Here is a 14,325-nt window from a genome sequence, read left to right on the forward strand (position 1 = left end):
TTTAGGTAGGTCATGAAACCATCTTTATTTTTAATTTCTGTTTTTATGGATATTTTAATTTGTGTATTTCTACTTTTATTTATCCACGTGTTACCCTCCCATGTAAGGTAGGACATTATTAAAAGAGAAAATATCAAGTAGATTTTATGTAGGGCACCAGATAACAAATTTTTACACACACATGCAAACTTTGATGGGCTCATCAGTGATATTTGAGGGTTCAGTATCTTCCCCAAGGACACTTTGACATACAGACAGCAGGAGCTGAGTTCCAAAGTAGAAAACAACCTGTTCTAGATCATGAGAAATCAAAAAACCACAAAATTTGTGAATGCTGTAGATGACAATTGAGTCAGTGTGGAGAATAATGGGCCCATCCAGGAGTTGTGACTGAAACAACTGATAATACAATACATAGTACAATGTGAACTACTAAATCCTACGTCCCTTTCTGCAAATTTCTTACAAAAATGTCAGAGTAGTTTCAAAATTCTACAGTTCTACTTATTTAAATGTGTATAATTTAAAACTTAGACATTCGTAAAAAAAAGTGTAGTTAACTTTATGTCTTTGTTAACAATCAACTTGAAAATGGTCACCGTGTTGAATTTCTAAATGTTAAATTTACTTTTATCCACCTGTCAAGTACAGTGGTGTGAAAAAAGGTGTTTGCTCCTTTCCTGTTTTCTTCTTTTTTTGTATGTTTGTCACACTTAAATGTTTCAGATCATCCAAAAAATTTCAATATAAGACAACGATAACATCGGTAAACATAAAATGCAGTTTCTAAATGAAGGTGTTTATTATTGGGGGAAAAAAATCAAAACCTAAATGGCTCTGTGTGAAAACCTGGTTGGGCCGCCCTTAGCAGCAACAACTGCAGCGAGCATTTGTGATAACTGGCATAGAGTCTTTTACAGCACTGTATAGGAATTCTGGCCCACTCAACTGTTGTATTCCACCCACACTGGAGGGTTTTTGACTATGAACCACCTTTTTAAGGTTGTGCCACAGCATCTCACTTGGAGGTCAGGACTTTGACTATGCCACTCCAAAGTCTTCAATTTGCTTTTCTTAAGCTTTTGTGTTTTTGCTTGTTTGCTTTGGATCATTGTCCTGCTGCAGAACCTAAGTGCGCTTCACCTTGAGGTCACAAACAGATGACCAGACATTGCCCTTCAGGATATTTTAGTAGACAGCAGAATTTATGTTTCCATTTACCACAGCAAGTCTTCCAGATCCTGAGGAAGCAAAACATCATCAGACCATCACCACCATATTTTACAATCGGTATGATGTTCCTTTTCTAAAATGCTGCTTTACTTTTATGCCAGATATTTGTCATATCAGTCCACAAAGTATATTCCCAAAAGTCTTAGGGATCATCAACATGTTTTCTGGAAAAACTGAAACAAGCCTTTGTGTTCCTTTTGCTTAGCAGTGGTTTTCGTCTTGGAACTCAAATGGCCACAAAGGCCATTTCTGCCCAGTGTCTTTCTTACGGTGGAATCATGAACACTGACCTTAACTGAGGCAAGCAAAGCCTGTAGTTCTTTGGATGTTGTTCTGGGATCTTTTGTGACCTCTTGGATGAGTTGTGGCTGCACTCTTGGGGTAATTTTGGTTGACTGGGAAGGTTCACCACTGTTCCATGTTTTGCCATTTGTGGATAATGGCTCTGACTGTGTTTGGTTGGAGTCCCACAGCTTTAGAAATGGCTTTATAACCTTTTCTGGACTGAGAGGTCTCAGTTACTTTGTTTCTCATTTGTTCCTGAATTTCCTTGGATTGTGGCATGATGTCTGGCTTTTGGTCTACTCCACTTTGTCAGGCAGGTCCTATTTAAATTGATTTCTTGATTGAGAACAGGTGTGGCAGTAATCAGGGCTGGGTATGTCTAGAGAAACTAAACTTAGCTTTCCAAAGATGTGATATAAATTTTAATTCTGAAATTTCAGAATTATACAAAAAGACCTTTTTCAGGGAACACAGAATGGGTTAACAATTTAAAGCTGTTCCACAGCAATGGAGGTTGATCAAGCCTTAAAAGCTGGTGCTACTAATTCCTACAGGTGTTCTAACTTTTCTAGATTACTTACAACCCCCTCTGTCTGCATAAAAGCAGTGGTGGAACTCACTGTGGTACTATACCCTTGTGAGCTTTAGTTGAACAATATTTTACAGCAAAAAGTAGTGTGTTGCTACAAACACGGTGAGAAAAAGGCAATTAACAATGGAAGAGAGACAGACCATCATAACACTTAAAAATGTAGGTCTTTCCTACAGAGAAAGTCAAGCTGTCAGTGAGAACAGTTTTCTTCACAATCCAGAGGCACTCAGAAACAAACTGTGACAGGAAGAGGTCTGCAGACCCAAAGACACAACTGATTCAGAGGACAAGTTTCTGAGAGTTAACAGCTTGTGTGATAGGTGGCTCACAGGACAACAGCTTCGAGCACAGCTTAATAATGGTCGTATAAACAAGTCTCAGTTTCAACTGTGAAAAGAAGACTTCAAGCTGCAGGTTTAACAGGATGAGTTGCAGCAAGAAAGCCATTGCTAAGACATGAGAATAAAACAAAGGGACATGCCTGGACACCGCCATTGGACTACTGAAGACTGGAAGAAAGTATTATGGAGGGATGAATCAAAATTTGAAATCTTTGGTTCATCATTCAGGATCTTTGTACACCGTCGAGTAAATGTGAGGATGGTTCCACAGTGTGTGGCATCAACTGCCAAAGGAAGGAAGGAGGAAGTGTGATGATCTGGGGCTGTTTTGCTGGATCCAGGGTCGGTGACTTGAGAGGCACCCTGAACCAAAACAGCTACCACAGCATTCTGCAGTGCCATGTAATACCCACTGGTATGCACCTAGTTGGTCAGGGGTTCATCTTATACAGCAAGATAATGACCCAAAACATAAATCCAAGCTATACCAGAACTACCTCAGGAAAAAATAACATGATGGTGAGCTTGAAAACATGAAGTGGCAGCACAGTCTCCAGACTTAAACCCCATCTAGCTGGTTTGGGATGAACTGGACAGAAGAGTGAAAGCAACGCAACCTACAAGTGCCACATTTATGGCAACTTCTGCAACAGATATGGGAAGAACTTTCTGAAGAATATTTGATTTCTATTGTAGAAAGAATGCCACGTGTGTGTTCAGCTGTTATAGCTGCCAAAGGTGGCTACATTGATGAGTCAAAGTTTAGAATATATTTTGGTCTATAAATTGATTCCATGATTTCTTTTTTTTTTTTCTTTTTTTTTAACTCCAATTGCTTATTTGTACTATGCTTTCATTTCAGAGTGCAACAGGCCAATAAACTGCATAGTTTTCAATAAAAAATTGGAAAAATTTGGGTGTTCTTAAACTTTCGACCTGTAGTATAGGTTTGGATTTTTTTGACTCTTAATAATAAACACCTTAATTTAGAAACTGCATTTTGCATTGATTTCTGTTATCTTTCTAATTAATTGCTTTTTCACACCACTGTATTTCGCTGTAAAGTTAAGTTATCGGCTAGTAGGCGTCTTACTTCTGTGTGGCTCCACATGACAAGTACTGTTTTAGGGTGAGACTAAAGGCCCTTTCACAGTGGATGTGTAAAATCTCAAAAATTTAATGTGTCAAGAGTATTTTTCTGGCTCAGCAAGTCAAGTATTCTTACTCGTTAACACCACCAAAACAAATTTGTGGCATTTATTTTTTCGAACCAAGCTCGATTTTTCCAATTTTTTGGATACCAATGAATAGATCTGACCAAGATTACTGTATTTGGGAACAAGTGCGCTGATAGCACAAATCTTGCACCTTTACTGAGTATACAAGAATATGGTAGTAGTAAAATGATACAATTGTGTTTCCAGCTCTGCTAAAAAGACTTCAAACTGCCTCACTGACATCCTGAAATATGTACGAATGCAGCTCCAATTCTGGGATCAAACCATAATATTCTCTAGCTGCCGCCTTCTTGTGGGAACTGGATGAACCCAGAATATCAGTTTGTTCCTTTTCTCGTTTAGGAACATCAGGACCAGTTCGTTATCCCTTCATTTAAACTTCATTTTTTTTTCTGTCCGTTTTTTGAGGACGAATTTTCCGCAAAAATACAACACGTTTGGTATGTATATAGGTTACATGGGAAGATCTGTAAAATTTGGAATTTCATGTTGTTTTTTTACACAAGACGTTCAGTGTGTAATGGCCTTTAGACTAACTGTCCAATAAATGTATAGATAGATAAGTACATAAAGCAATTCATTAATTGATAAATCAATCAAAAAAGACTCAAAGTTGAGTCATAAAAATTAATAAAAGTTAATTGTGTCTTTTTAAAAATGTATTTGTATCTCATATAGTTATTTATATAAACATATATACATAGGTATTACACAATCTATATATAATATCCAAACGCATAATAAGATTTTAACACTATTATTAAGAATAGGTCATAATAAACAGCCCAACAAACAAATATGAATAATATTAAAGTGGAATTATATAAATTGATACTTGTGTGTGCAGATCACTCTGATGCAGTATGTTCCTCTGCTGGTGTCTTTGTGTCTTATTTTGCCTATTTTTCTTTTGATGTCAGTAACACGTGTATGAAGATCAGGTTGATGTTAAACAGGATTTGCATCCGTTTCTTTCTAGAGCTCCTGTACTACAGAGTTATGTTGACACTGGGTTGAATGTTTGATGCTATATATCCACTTGATCGTTTTGTTTAGAAGTCACATGTTTTTAATGATTTATTTTGTCACAATACTTACAGTTTATTTTCATGCCAACACATAGGGCATGCTAAAGCCTGACCAGCACAGTGTTGCTTTGAGTCAGCTGGGCACTATAGGGAGTGCAGAATTATTAGGCAAGTTGTATTTTTGAGAAATAATTTCATTATTGAACAACAACCATGTTCTCAATGAACCCAAAAAACTCATTAATATCAAAGCTGAATGTTTTTGGAAGTAGTTTGTAGTTTGTTTTTAGTTTTAGCTATTTTAGGGGATATCTGTGTGTGCAGGTGACTATTACTGTGCATAATTATTAGGCAACTTAACAAAAACAAATATATACCCATTTCAATTATTATTTTTACCAGTGAAACCAATATAACATCTCCACATTCACAAATATACATTTCTGACATTCAAAAACAAAACAAAAACAAATCAGCGACCAATATAGCCACCTTTCTTTGCAAGGACACTCAAAAGCCTGCCATCCATGGATTCTGTCAGTGTTTTGATCTGTTCACCATCAACATTGCGTGCAGCAGCAACCACAGCCTCCCAGACACTGTTCAGAGAGGTGTACTGTTTTTCCTCCTTGTAAATCTCACATTTGATGATGGACCACAGGTTCTCAATGGGGTTCAGATCAGGTGAACAAGGAGGCCATGTCATTAGTTTTTCTTCTTTTATACCCTTTCTTGCCAGCCACGCTGTGGAGTACTTGGACGCGTGTGATGGAGCATTGTCCTGCATGAAAATCATGTTTTTCTTGAAGGATGCAGCCTTCTTCCTGTACCACTGCTTGAAGAAGGTGTCTTCCAGAAACTGGCAGTAGGACTGGGAGTTGAGCTTGACTCCATCCTCAACCCGAAAAGGCCCCACAAGCTCATCTTTGATGATACCAGCCCAAACCAGTACTCCACCTCCACCTTGCTGGCGTCTGAGTCGGACTGGAGCTCTCTGCCCTTTACCAATCCAGCCACGGGCCCATCCATCTGGCCCATCAAGACTCACTCTCATTTCATCAGTCCATAAAACCTTAGAAAAATCAGTCTTCAGATATTTCTTGGCCCAGTCTTGACGTTTCAGCTTGTGTGTCTTGTTCAGTGGTGGTCGTCTTTCAGCCTTTCTTACCTTGGCCATGTCTCTGAGTATTGCACACCTTGTGCTTTTGGGCACCCAGTGATGTTGCAGCTCTGAAATATGGCCAAACTGGTGGCAAGTGGCATCTTGGCAGCTGCACGCTTGACTTTTCTCAGTTCATGGGCAGTTATTTTGCGCCTTGGTTTTTCCACACACTTCTTGCGACCCTGTTGACTATTTTGAATGAAACGCTTGATTGTTCGATGATCACGCTTCAGAAGCTTTGCAATTTTAAGACTGCTGCATCCCTCTGCAAGATATCTCACTATTTTTGACTTTTCTGAGCCTGTCAAGTCCTTCTTTTGACCCATTTTGCCAAAGGAAAGGAAGTTGCCTAATAATTATGCACACCTGATATAGGGTGTTGATGTCATTAGACCACACCCCTTCTCATTACAGAGATGCACATCACCTAATATGCTTAATTGGTAGTAGGCTTTCGAGCCTATACAGCTTGGAGTAAGACAACATGCATGAAGAGGATGATGTGGACAAAATACTCATTTGCCTAATAATTCTGCACTCCCTGTAGATTTCAGTTTGCCAGAAAGAGCAGCACATGCCTCTGGATCAAGTAAACAGAAATCCACATGTACCAACAACAATAACAACAACAACAACAACAACATAAACATAACACACAAATAGTTTTTAGAGGCTGAATCACAGTAAAATGGCTAGGCTTATGGTTAGGCTTCTTAACTGATATTACTGATTGTCTGTTTACACTATTTACATGCTCTTATTTTATTTGTTCATTTGTACATATTTATTATGTTGTCCATTTAGCCTTTACGTCTACACAGTAGTTCAGTAAGAGCACTTTCTGAATTTGTTTTTTTTGCATGCACACCCTCTGCTGAAATACAGCACTTCAAAGTCCAGTGCTAAAACCACTTTTTATGTTTGGATTCAGCCACAGCAAGCTACAAATGATATTTGATTAGTCTTATAATCAAAGCAAGCCACCAGTCCATGTTGGTATTGGCAGTATTTACTGTTGTGTGTGCCAAGTTAAATTGAAGTGGAGAGCATACCCAACTGAGAAGATAAATGGGTTCAACTTCCAGTAAAATCAACACCTCGAGGAAATTTTTCTCATCACAAGAAGAATGTTTTCCTCATAAAACAATTATAATAATTAATTAATATAATTAATTATAATTAATAATTAATTAATAATAATTAAAAATATACAATCAAGATGTTCATAGTGTATGTAGCAGGTACAGTCATACATGTATGAAAAATTTTGGGAATTCCTCTCACCCTGCATAATAATTCACTCTCCTTTCAACAAAAAAGATAACAGTGGTATGTTGAAATTAAATCAAATGTTAAAATCTGCAAAAATTACCCTTGTGTACCCTTGTAATTTTGATGATTTGAATGCATGTAACTGCTCAATAACTGCTTGATTACTTGCAACCCAAATTGGTTGGATTAGATCGTTAAGCCTTAAACTTCATAGACAGGTTTTTCCAATCATGACAAAAGGTATTTATGGTGGCCCATTGCAAGCTGTGCTTCTCTTTGACTTTCCTTTGAGAAGTGACAGCATGGGATCCTCAAAGCAACTCTCAAAAGATCAAACATTGTTCAGTATCATGGTTCAGGGGAAGGCTACAAAAAGCTATCTTGGAGGTTTAAACTGTCAGTTTCAACTAAACCGAGTTCTGGCAGGCCATGAAAAATACAGGAATGGCATAGGCAGAGGATTGTGAGAATGGTCACTCCGAAAGACCTGGAAGAAGATCTTTCTAGAAATGGTGCATCTGCAGCACAATTTCCACAAAGAACATCTGTATGGCAGATTGATGAGTAAGAAGCCCTTTCTGTGCTCACACATCAGAGTCAGTTGTATGTAAAAGCTCAAGCCAGATTCATTTTGGAGTGATTTGGACTGAGGAGACGAAAGGCTTTGCATGGCAGAAGAAGAGCACCCCTTTCTAAGAAAAACACCTGCTACCCACTGTCATATTTGGTAGAGGTACCATCATGGTGTGAGCCTGTGTGACGAATTTAGGCCCTTGTTAAAGCTGAGAGTGGGATGAATTCAACCCAGTATCAACAAGTTCTTCAGGATAATGTTCAAGCAGCAGTCACAAAGTTGAAGTTGGGTCTGAATATTCCAACAAGACAATTACCCGAAACACAGTTCGAACTCTAGAAAGGTGTTCAGAAGTAGAATGTTCTGGAATGGTGGTTACAGTCCCCTGACTTGAATATCATTGAAAATTTATGGGATGATTTGAGGCAAACTGTCTATGCTTGGCAATTTAACGGAACTGGAGAGATTTAGTATGGAAAAATGGTCAAACATACCTCCATGCAGAATCCAGACACTCATCAAAGGCTATAAGAGGCATCTAGGGGCTGTTTTATTTGCAAAAGGAGGCTCAACTAAGTAATGATATATTTCTATTGGGGTGCCCAACTTTATGCACCTGTCTAATGTTGTTATGATGCATATTGTATGTTAATCCAATAAACTTAATGTTATTGCTGAATTACTACTTTTCCCATAAGGCGTGACATATATTAAAAGGAAGCTCAGCCAGTGATGAACACAAATTCAAAAAAAATAAGAGAGATTCCCAATCTTTTTCATATTAGTGTAACTGGGTGTGAACTGGATGCTTGTTGTTGCAACTGCTGGCTAACTTTTTTGTATCCTCTTTTTAGCCAAGAACTGTGGCAGGTTTTAGAGGGACCGTCCGCTATGCTTCAGTCAATGCTCACAAAAACAAGGTCAGTACTGTTAGTTTGTCTTTAAAGTATAACCTCCGAGTTGGCCGCAGAGTTGGTGGTAAGCCTCTGTCAGCCTCTTGTACCTAGAAATGGTGCAAGAGGCTGGGAGAAGCAACGTGGATTTGTAAGGTAGAAGTTACCACTCTACCATCTACTAAAGAACACACTGTGGTAGAGGACCTTTGTACTCCCTAGCCCAGAGCTGTCAGTTCAGGTGCAAGAGACAGATCATTCTGCTCCTTTTTATTGATAAAAGACAGTGCAGGTGGATGGAGGGGAATGTTAAAATGCATGAAGCATGTGACTTAACACACACTACTAGCTCCATCCCATTGGACACAAAAACCATCAGACATGTGCAGAACCATGTGGACCTAACTCACAGCGATACAGTTAACAAATATACAGATCAAATTGCCATCCTAGTTCTGTATTTATGGTTTAACAGAAGCTGTATATCCTCAGATTCTGCACTGACTAAGTAACAGAGCATCACCATCTGTTTCTCTTTAAAAATAACAGTGGGTGAATGTGAGTTTAATGTGCATCTGCTCTTTAAAGACTATTTTTGTAGGAATTTTGCCTTTTTGCAGTTTTAATGATTATGCTCCTAAACACACAGCCAATGTGCAGATTTTGTTGCTTCATATTTGTGAAAGATGGATGCAACTCAAGCTAGTCTGATGTGATACTGAAACACCTAACCTTAATGCATTAAACATTCCATTATATTACCTGTCACCTCACAACGCCCTCTTAGTTAGCAAGTTTAATGGCACAAGTCAGAATGTGAACATTCTGTTTAGAATGATATGCTAACAATGTCTTCCTGTTGTGCTCCTCCAGGAAATGGGTCGCCATGATGACCTTTGGTCATTGTTTTACATGTTGGTGGAGTTCGCTGTTGGGCAGCTGCCTTGGAGGAAGATCAAGGATAAGGTCAGAAGGTTTCTTGTTTCTAGTTTTTATATCCACCATAGTTACTATTACTTGTTTTGGTAGTGCCTCCATGAATCATACAAGATGTTAAACATATTTAACTATTTGACCCCTTTTTCTTTAAATACATCTATGTTTTACTCTTATTTAAAAAAGTCTGTCTGTGACCTTACATTATCCAAAAAGCACTCAAAATTTGATCTGTTTTGATCAAAACTGATCAAGTTTTGAGTATGTCTACTACTGTGCCTATGTGTATGTGTATATCTGTCTATCTACAGTGGCTTGCAAAAGTATTCGGCCCCCTTGAACTTTTCCACATTTTGTCACATTACAGCCACAAACATGAATCAATTTTATTGGAATTCCACGTGAAAGACCAATACAAAGTGGTGTACACGTGAGAAGTGGAACGAAAATCATACATGATTCCAAACATTTTTTACAAATAAATAACTGCAAAGTGGGGTGTGCGTAATTATTCAGCCCCCTGAGTCAATACTTTGTAGAACCACCTTTTGCTGCAATTACAGCTGCCAGTCTTTTAGGGTATGTCTCTACCAGCTTTGCACATCTACAGACTGAAATCCTTGTCCATTCTTCTTTGCAAAACAGCTCCAGCTCAGTCAGATTAGATGGACAGCGTTTGTGAACAGCAGTTTTCAGATCTTGCCACAGATTCTGGATTGGATTTAGATCTGGACTTTGACTGGGCCATTCTAACACATGGATATGTTTTGTTTTAAACCATTCCATTGTTGCCCTGGCTTTATGTTTAGGGTCGTTGTCCTGCTGGAAGGTGAACCTCCGCCCCAGTCTCAAGTCTTTTGCAGACTCCAAGAGGTTTCCTTCCAAGATGGCCCTGTATTTGGCTCCATCCATCTTTCCATCAACTCTGACCAGCTTCCCTGTCCCTGCTGAAGAGAAGCACCCCCAGAGCATGATGCTGCCACCACCATATTTGACAGTGGGGATGGTGTGTTCAGAGTGATGTGCAGTGTTAGTTTTCCGCCACACATAGCGTTTTGCATTTTGGCCAAAAAGTTCCATTTTGGTCTCATCTGACCAGAGCACCTTCTTCCACATGTTTGCTGTGTCCCCCACATGGCTTGTGGCAAACTGCAAACGGGACTTCTTATGGTTTTCTGTTAACAATGGCTTTCTTCGTGCCACTCTTCCATAAAGGCCAACTTTGTGCAGTGCATGACTAATAGTTGTACTATGGACAGATTCCCCCACCTGAGCTGTAGATCTCTGCAGCTCGTCCAGAGTCACCATGGGCCTCTTGGCTGCATTTCTGATCAGCGCTCTCCGTGTTCGGCCTGTGAGTTTAGGTGGACGGCCTTGTCTTGGTAGGTTTACAGTTGTGCCATACTCCTTCCATTTTTGAATGATGGCTTGAACAGTGCTCCGTGGGATGTTCAAGGCTTGGGAAATCTTTTTGTAGCCTAAGCCTGCTTTAAATTTCTCAATAACTTTATCCCTGACCTGTCTGGTGTGTTCTTTGGACTTCATGGTGTTGTTGCTCCCAATATTCTCTTAGACCTCTGAGGCCGTCACAGTGCAGTTGTGGAGCTTTTTTGCAAAGAAGAATTGGCAAGAATTTCAGTCTCTAGATGTGCAAAGCTGGTAGAGACATACCCTAAAAGACTGGCAGCTGTAATTGCAGCAAAAGGTGGTTCTACAAAGTATTGACTCAGGGGGCTGAATAATTACGCACACCCCACTTTGCAGTTATTTATTTGTAAAAAATGTTTGGAATCATGTATGATTTTCGTTCCACTTCTCACGTGTACACCACTTTGTATTGGTCTTTCACGTGGAATTCCAATAAAATTGATTCATGTTTGTGGCTGTAATGTGACAAAATGTGGAAAAGTTCAAGGGGGCCGAATACTTTTGCAAGCCACTGTATGTATGTATGTATGTATGTGTGCGTGTGTGTGTGTCTGTCTGTCTGTCTGTCTGTCTGTCTATCTATCTATCTATCTAGGAATGCTGTTTAGGAAATTATTATATATATATAGAATGATTTTCTGAATATATAAAATGAAACTTGAATATATAGAATGAAACTTGAATATATAGAATGATCTTCTGAATATATGGAATGAAACTTGAATATATAGAATGATCTTCTGAATATATAAAATGAAACTTGAATATATAGAATGATCTTCTGAATATATAGAATGAAACTTGACGTCACGGAGGCGCTTGCGCCATCTAGTGTTTTCCTTGTTTGTACCTGCGAGGAATGGCACTATGAGCCAGTCTGCACGGAATCTTGTGGCTCAAATTCTAAGTAATGGGAGCTAATAAACACCCTGGCAAATGCATGTTCTGGCCAACCTAATATTAGTACCAGTGTACCGCATCATACCACTGATGAAGAAATTTATTCACTGTTTCAACGTGGAAGACCAAATGCAGTGAACCTCCCCGGTCAGATAGCCCCTGGTTATCCAGCTAACGTTATGGAGAACGTGCCTTCCACATCACAGGAGTGCCCCACAACGGGTCCCATCTACAATCTTAGACCTTTCACTCGAAAGGGCCCAAGGCAGAAGAGGTAAGAACGGAACTAAATGCACTGAAATTACTAGTGTAAGGTTAGTAATTGGCAGGTTTCAATTGCTAGACTAAGCTAAGTAAACAAAAATATCACAGTAAAAAACAGTGTGCAATAGACTCACAGCGTGTGACTGTGGAGACTAAACTGTGCACAACAGTTAATTTGTTTAATTGTGGAAACATGCGATTTCTATAATATTTCACGCCCCGTAAACTTAATCTGCAAACCTTGTGTAAAAGCAAAGCACATAATTCAGTTGTTACAATACATAGTTTTTGGCAGTATATAATTTAATGAAACTTTTTTTTAAAGCAACAAAAAGTACTTCGTGAATTTAAGAAAATTTTTATGTGATTGTTAAGTTTCTCCACCCACCCATCCCACTATCTTCCATCATCTATCCATCCATTCATCCATCCGTTCTATTCCACTTATCCAATTCAGGATTCCAAGAGCCTATCCTAGCTACCATGGGGCTAGAGGGTGTTTATTAATGCAAATTGGACATGTGTACAGCATGGTGTATTTTTTTTTTAAATAAAATGTACTTCATTGAACAGACAAGTGTGAATATATTACATGCAGAAATGTTTACTTTGCCTTTATCCTCCATTAGGTTTCCAGCACAGCTAAGCAGGTCACATTCTGTGGCTCAGTCATTCACCAAAGAAGTGATTCTCTTGCCAGACCATCTAACTGCACATGTGCCAAGGCATAACAAAAAAGCTTGGCTTTTTGAAAATGGACATATAAAATCTGCACTGGAGTTTAGCTGTGATTGGGACTCAGACAAAGTAATGCAGGCAATAAGGACTGCCTTCCAGCAAGTTGTTGAAGGATGCAGGTAAGCTTTAGATCCTTTTTCATAAAAATATTTTTTTTGTTACTTAGATTATTATGCTATTAAAGGTCAACTTTGGGTATTTCCAAAAAGGATCTATGAGCACTGATCAGATTGGACTGGATTGATGTCTTTTAGAGTTAACAAAAATTAAACCTTTTAATGTACTGTATTGTATTGTAGTCTGTTATCATTAACAAAACTTTCATATACACTGTTTTCTTCCTCCCCTAGGCTACAGATTTTGCTGGCATGCCACAACAAACTAGTTGAGCCATCACTCACTTCCAAACAGACTTTGAATGGAGACCTTGTAAGAAAAAACTGTGTCATTAGAAGTGAATTTATGTCAGACCTGACCAGGTTTTTTTTTTTTTTACGTGAGAACAATGAATCAGTAAGTAATCCTGAGCATTTCAGCAAATGTATGTATGTTCATAAAATGAGAGTGAGAAAGGCAAAGATGGATTTTAACCTCCCTTAAACATTGTCACTTGTATTATGTTTTAATACATAATACATAAACATAATATTAATATTTACTATGCCATTTTGTTGAGTAGCCATACAAGCAGGCAGGATTTCACAGAAACGTTGAATTCTGACAAATGTGGTAAATATTCCTATCTAAAGTAGGTCTAAATAAACTGGAAACCATGGTGCATTTATAAGTATATAAAAGATATATCTCAGAGAGATGTAATACTAGAAGTTACAAATAAATAACATGCTAAATGTGGGTAAAATTAAGGGATAAAAAGGTACTAATTACTAACTATACAATACTATAATCATAGCTGTACAATACTAACTGTACAATAAACAAAGACAGGACAGAGACAATACTAAGTGGATTGTGCAGTAGGTATAGAATACCAAGTACCGATGCAAGTGCTGAATTTACAAGGAACATTGTACCCAAATGTGATTTCAGTTTCACTTCAGTGTATTAAAAGCGTAGATAAATGCATTATTACCAATCCTGTTTACTGAGTACAAATAATAGACTATTTCTGCATCCACCTAAGCTTAAATTGTTGTGGTCTTCACTAACTTCTTTTTTCAACATTATGGTTTCACTGTATAGATTAAATGCTAATTAGCTTCATGTGTGACTTCCAAAGTACAGCTTGATTTTCAAAATATGCATGTTTTACTTTTGCATTAATCTTTTGGTATTTTAATGTATCAGTATACCAATAGTCCTAGTTAGAATCTCATTTTGATTTTGCATTTTTCTATCTTATAGTTGAAAGTGATGTCTCTTTGGAACATATTCTTGTTTTCTGCACTGGATGTGACAACATTCCAGCCCTGGGTTTTCT

At 38.2% G+C, this 14,325-nt stretch overlaps 1 protein-coding gene across 1 annotated transcript in view; it reads left to right on the top strand.

The window, feature by feature from the left end:
* ttbk1a (tau tubulin kinase 1a) overlaps nt 1-14,325 on the top strand; it is a 70,241-nt gene that overhangs the window by 17,769 nt on the left and 38,147 nt on the right. Inside the window, exons 8-9 of the mRNA XM_039612984.1 lie at nt 8,580-8,645; nt 9,492-9,584. Coding sequence (XP_039468918.1) covers nt 8,580-8,645; nt 9,492-9,584 — 159 coding nt within the window. The remainder of the gene's footprint in view (nt 1-8,579; nt 8,646-9,491; nt 9,585-14,325) is intronic.

The sequence above is a fragment of the Oreochromis aureus genome, linkage group 6 (assembly GCF_013358895.1).
Source record: "Oreochromis aureus strain Israel breed Guangdong linkage group 6, ZZ_aureus, whole genome shotgun sequence".
Taxonomy (NCBI): domain Eukaryota; kingdom Metazoa; phylum Chordata; class Actinopteri; order Cichliformes; family Cichlidae; genus Oreochromis; species Oreochromis aureus.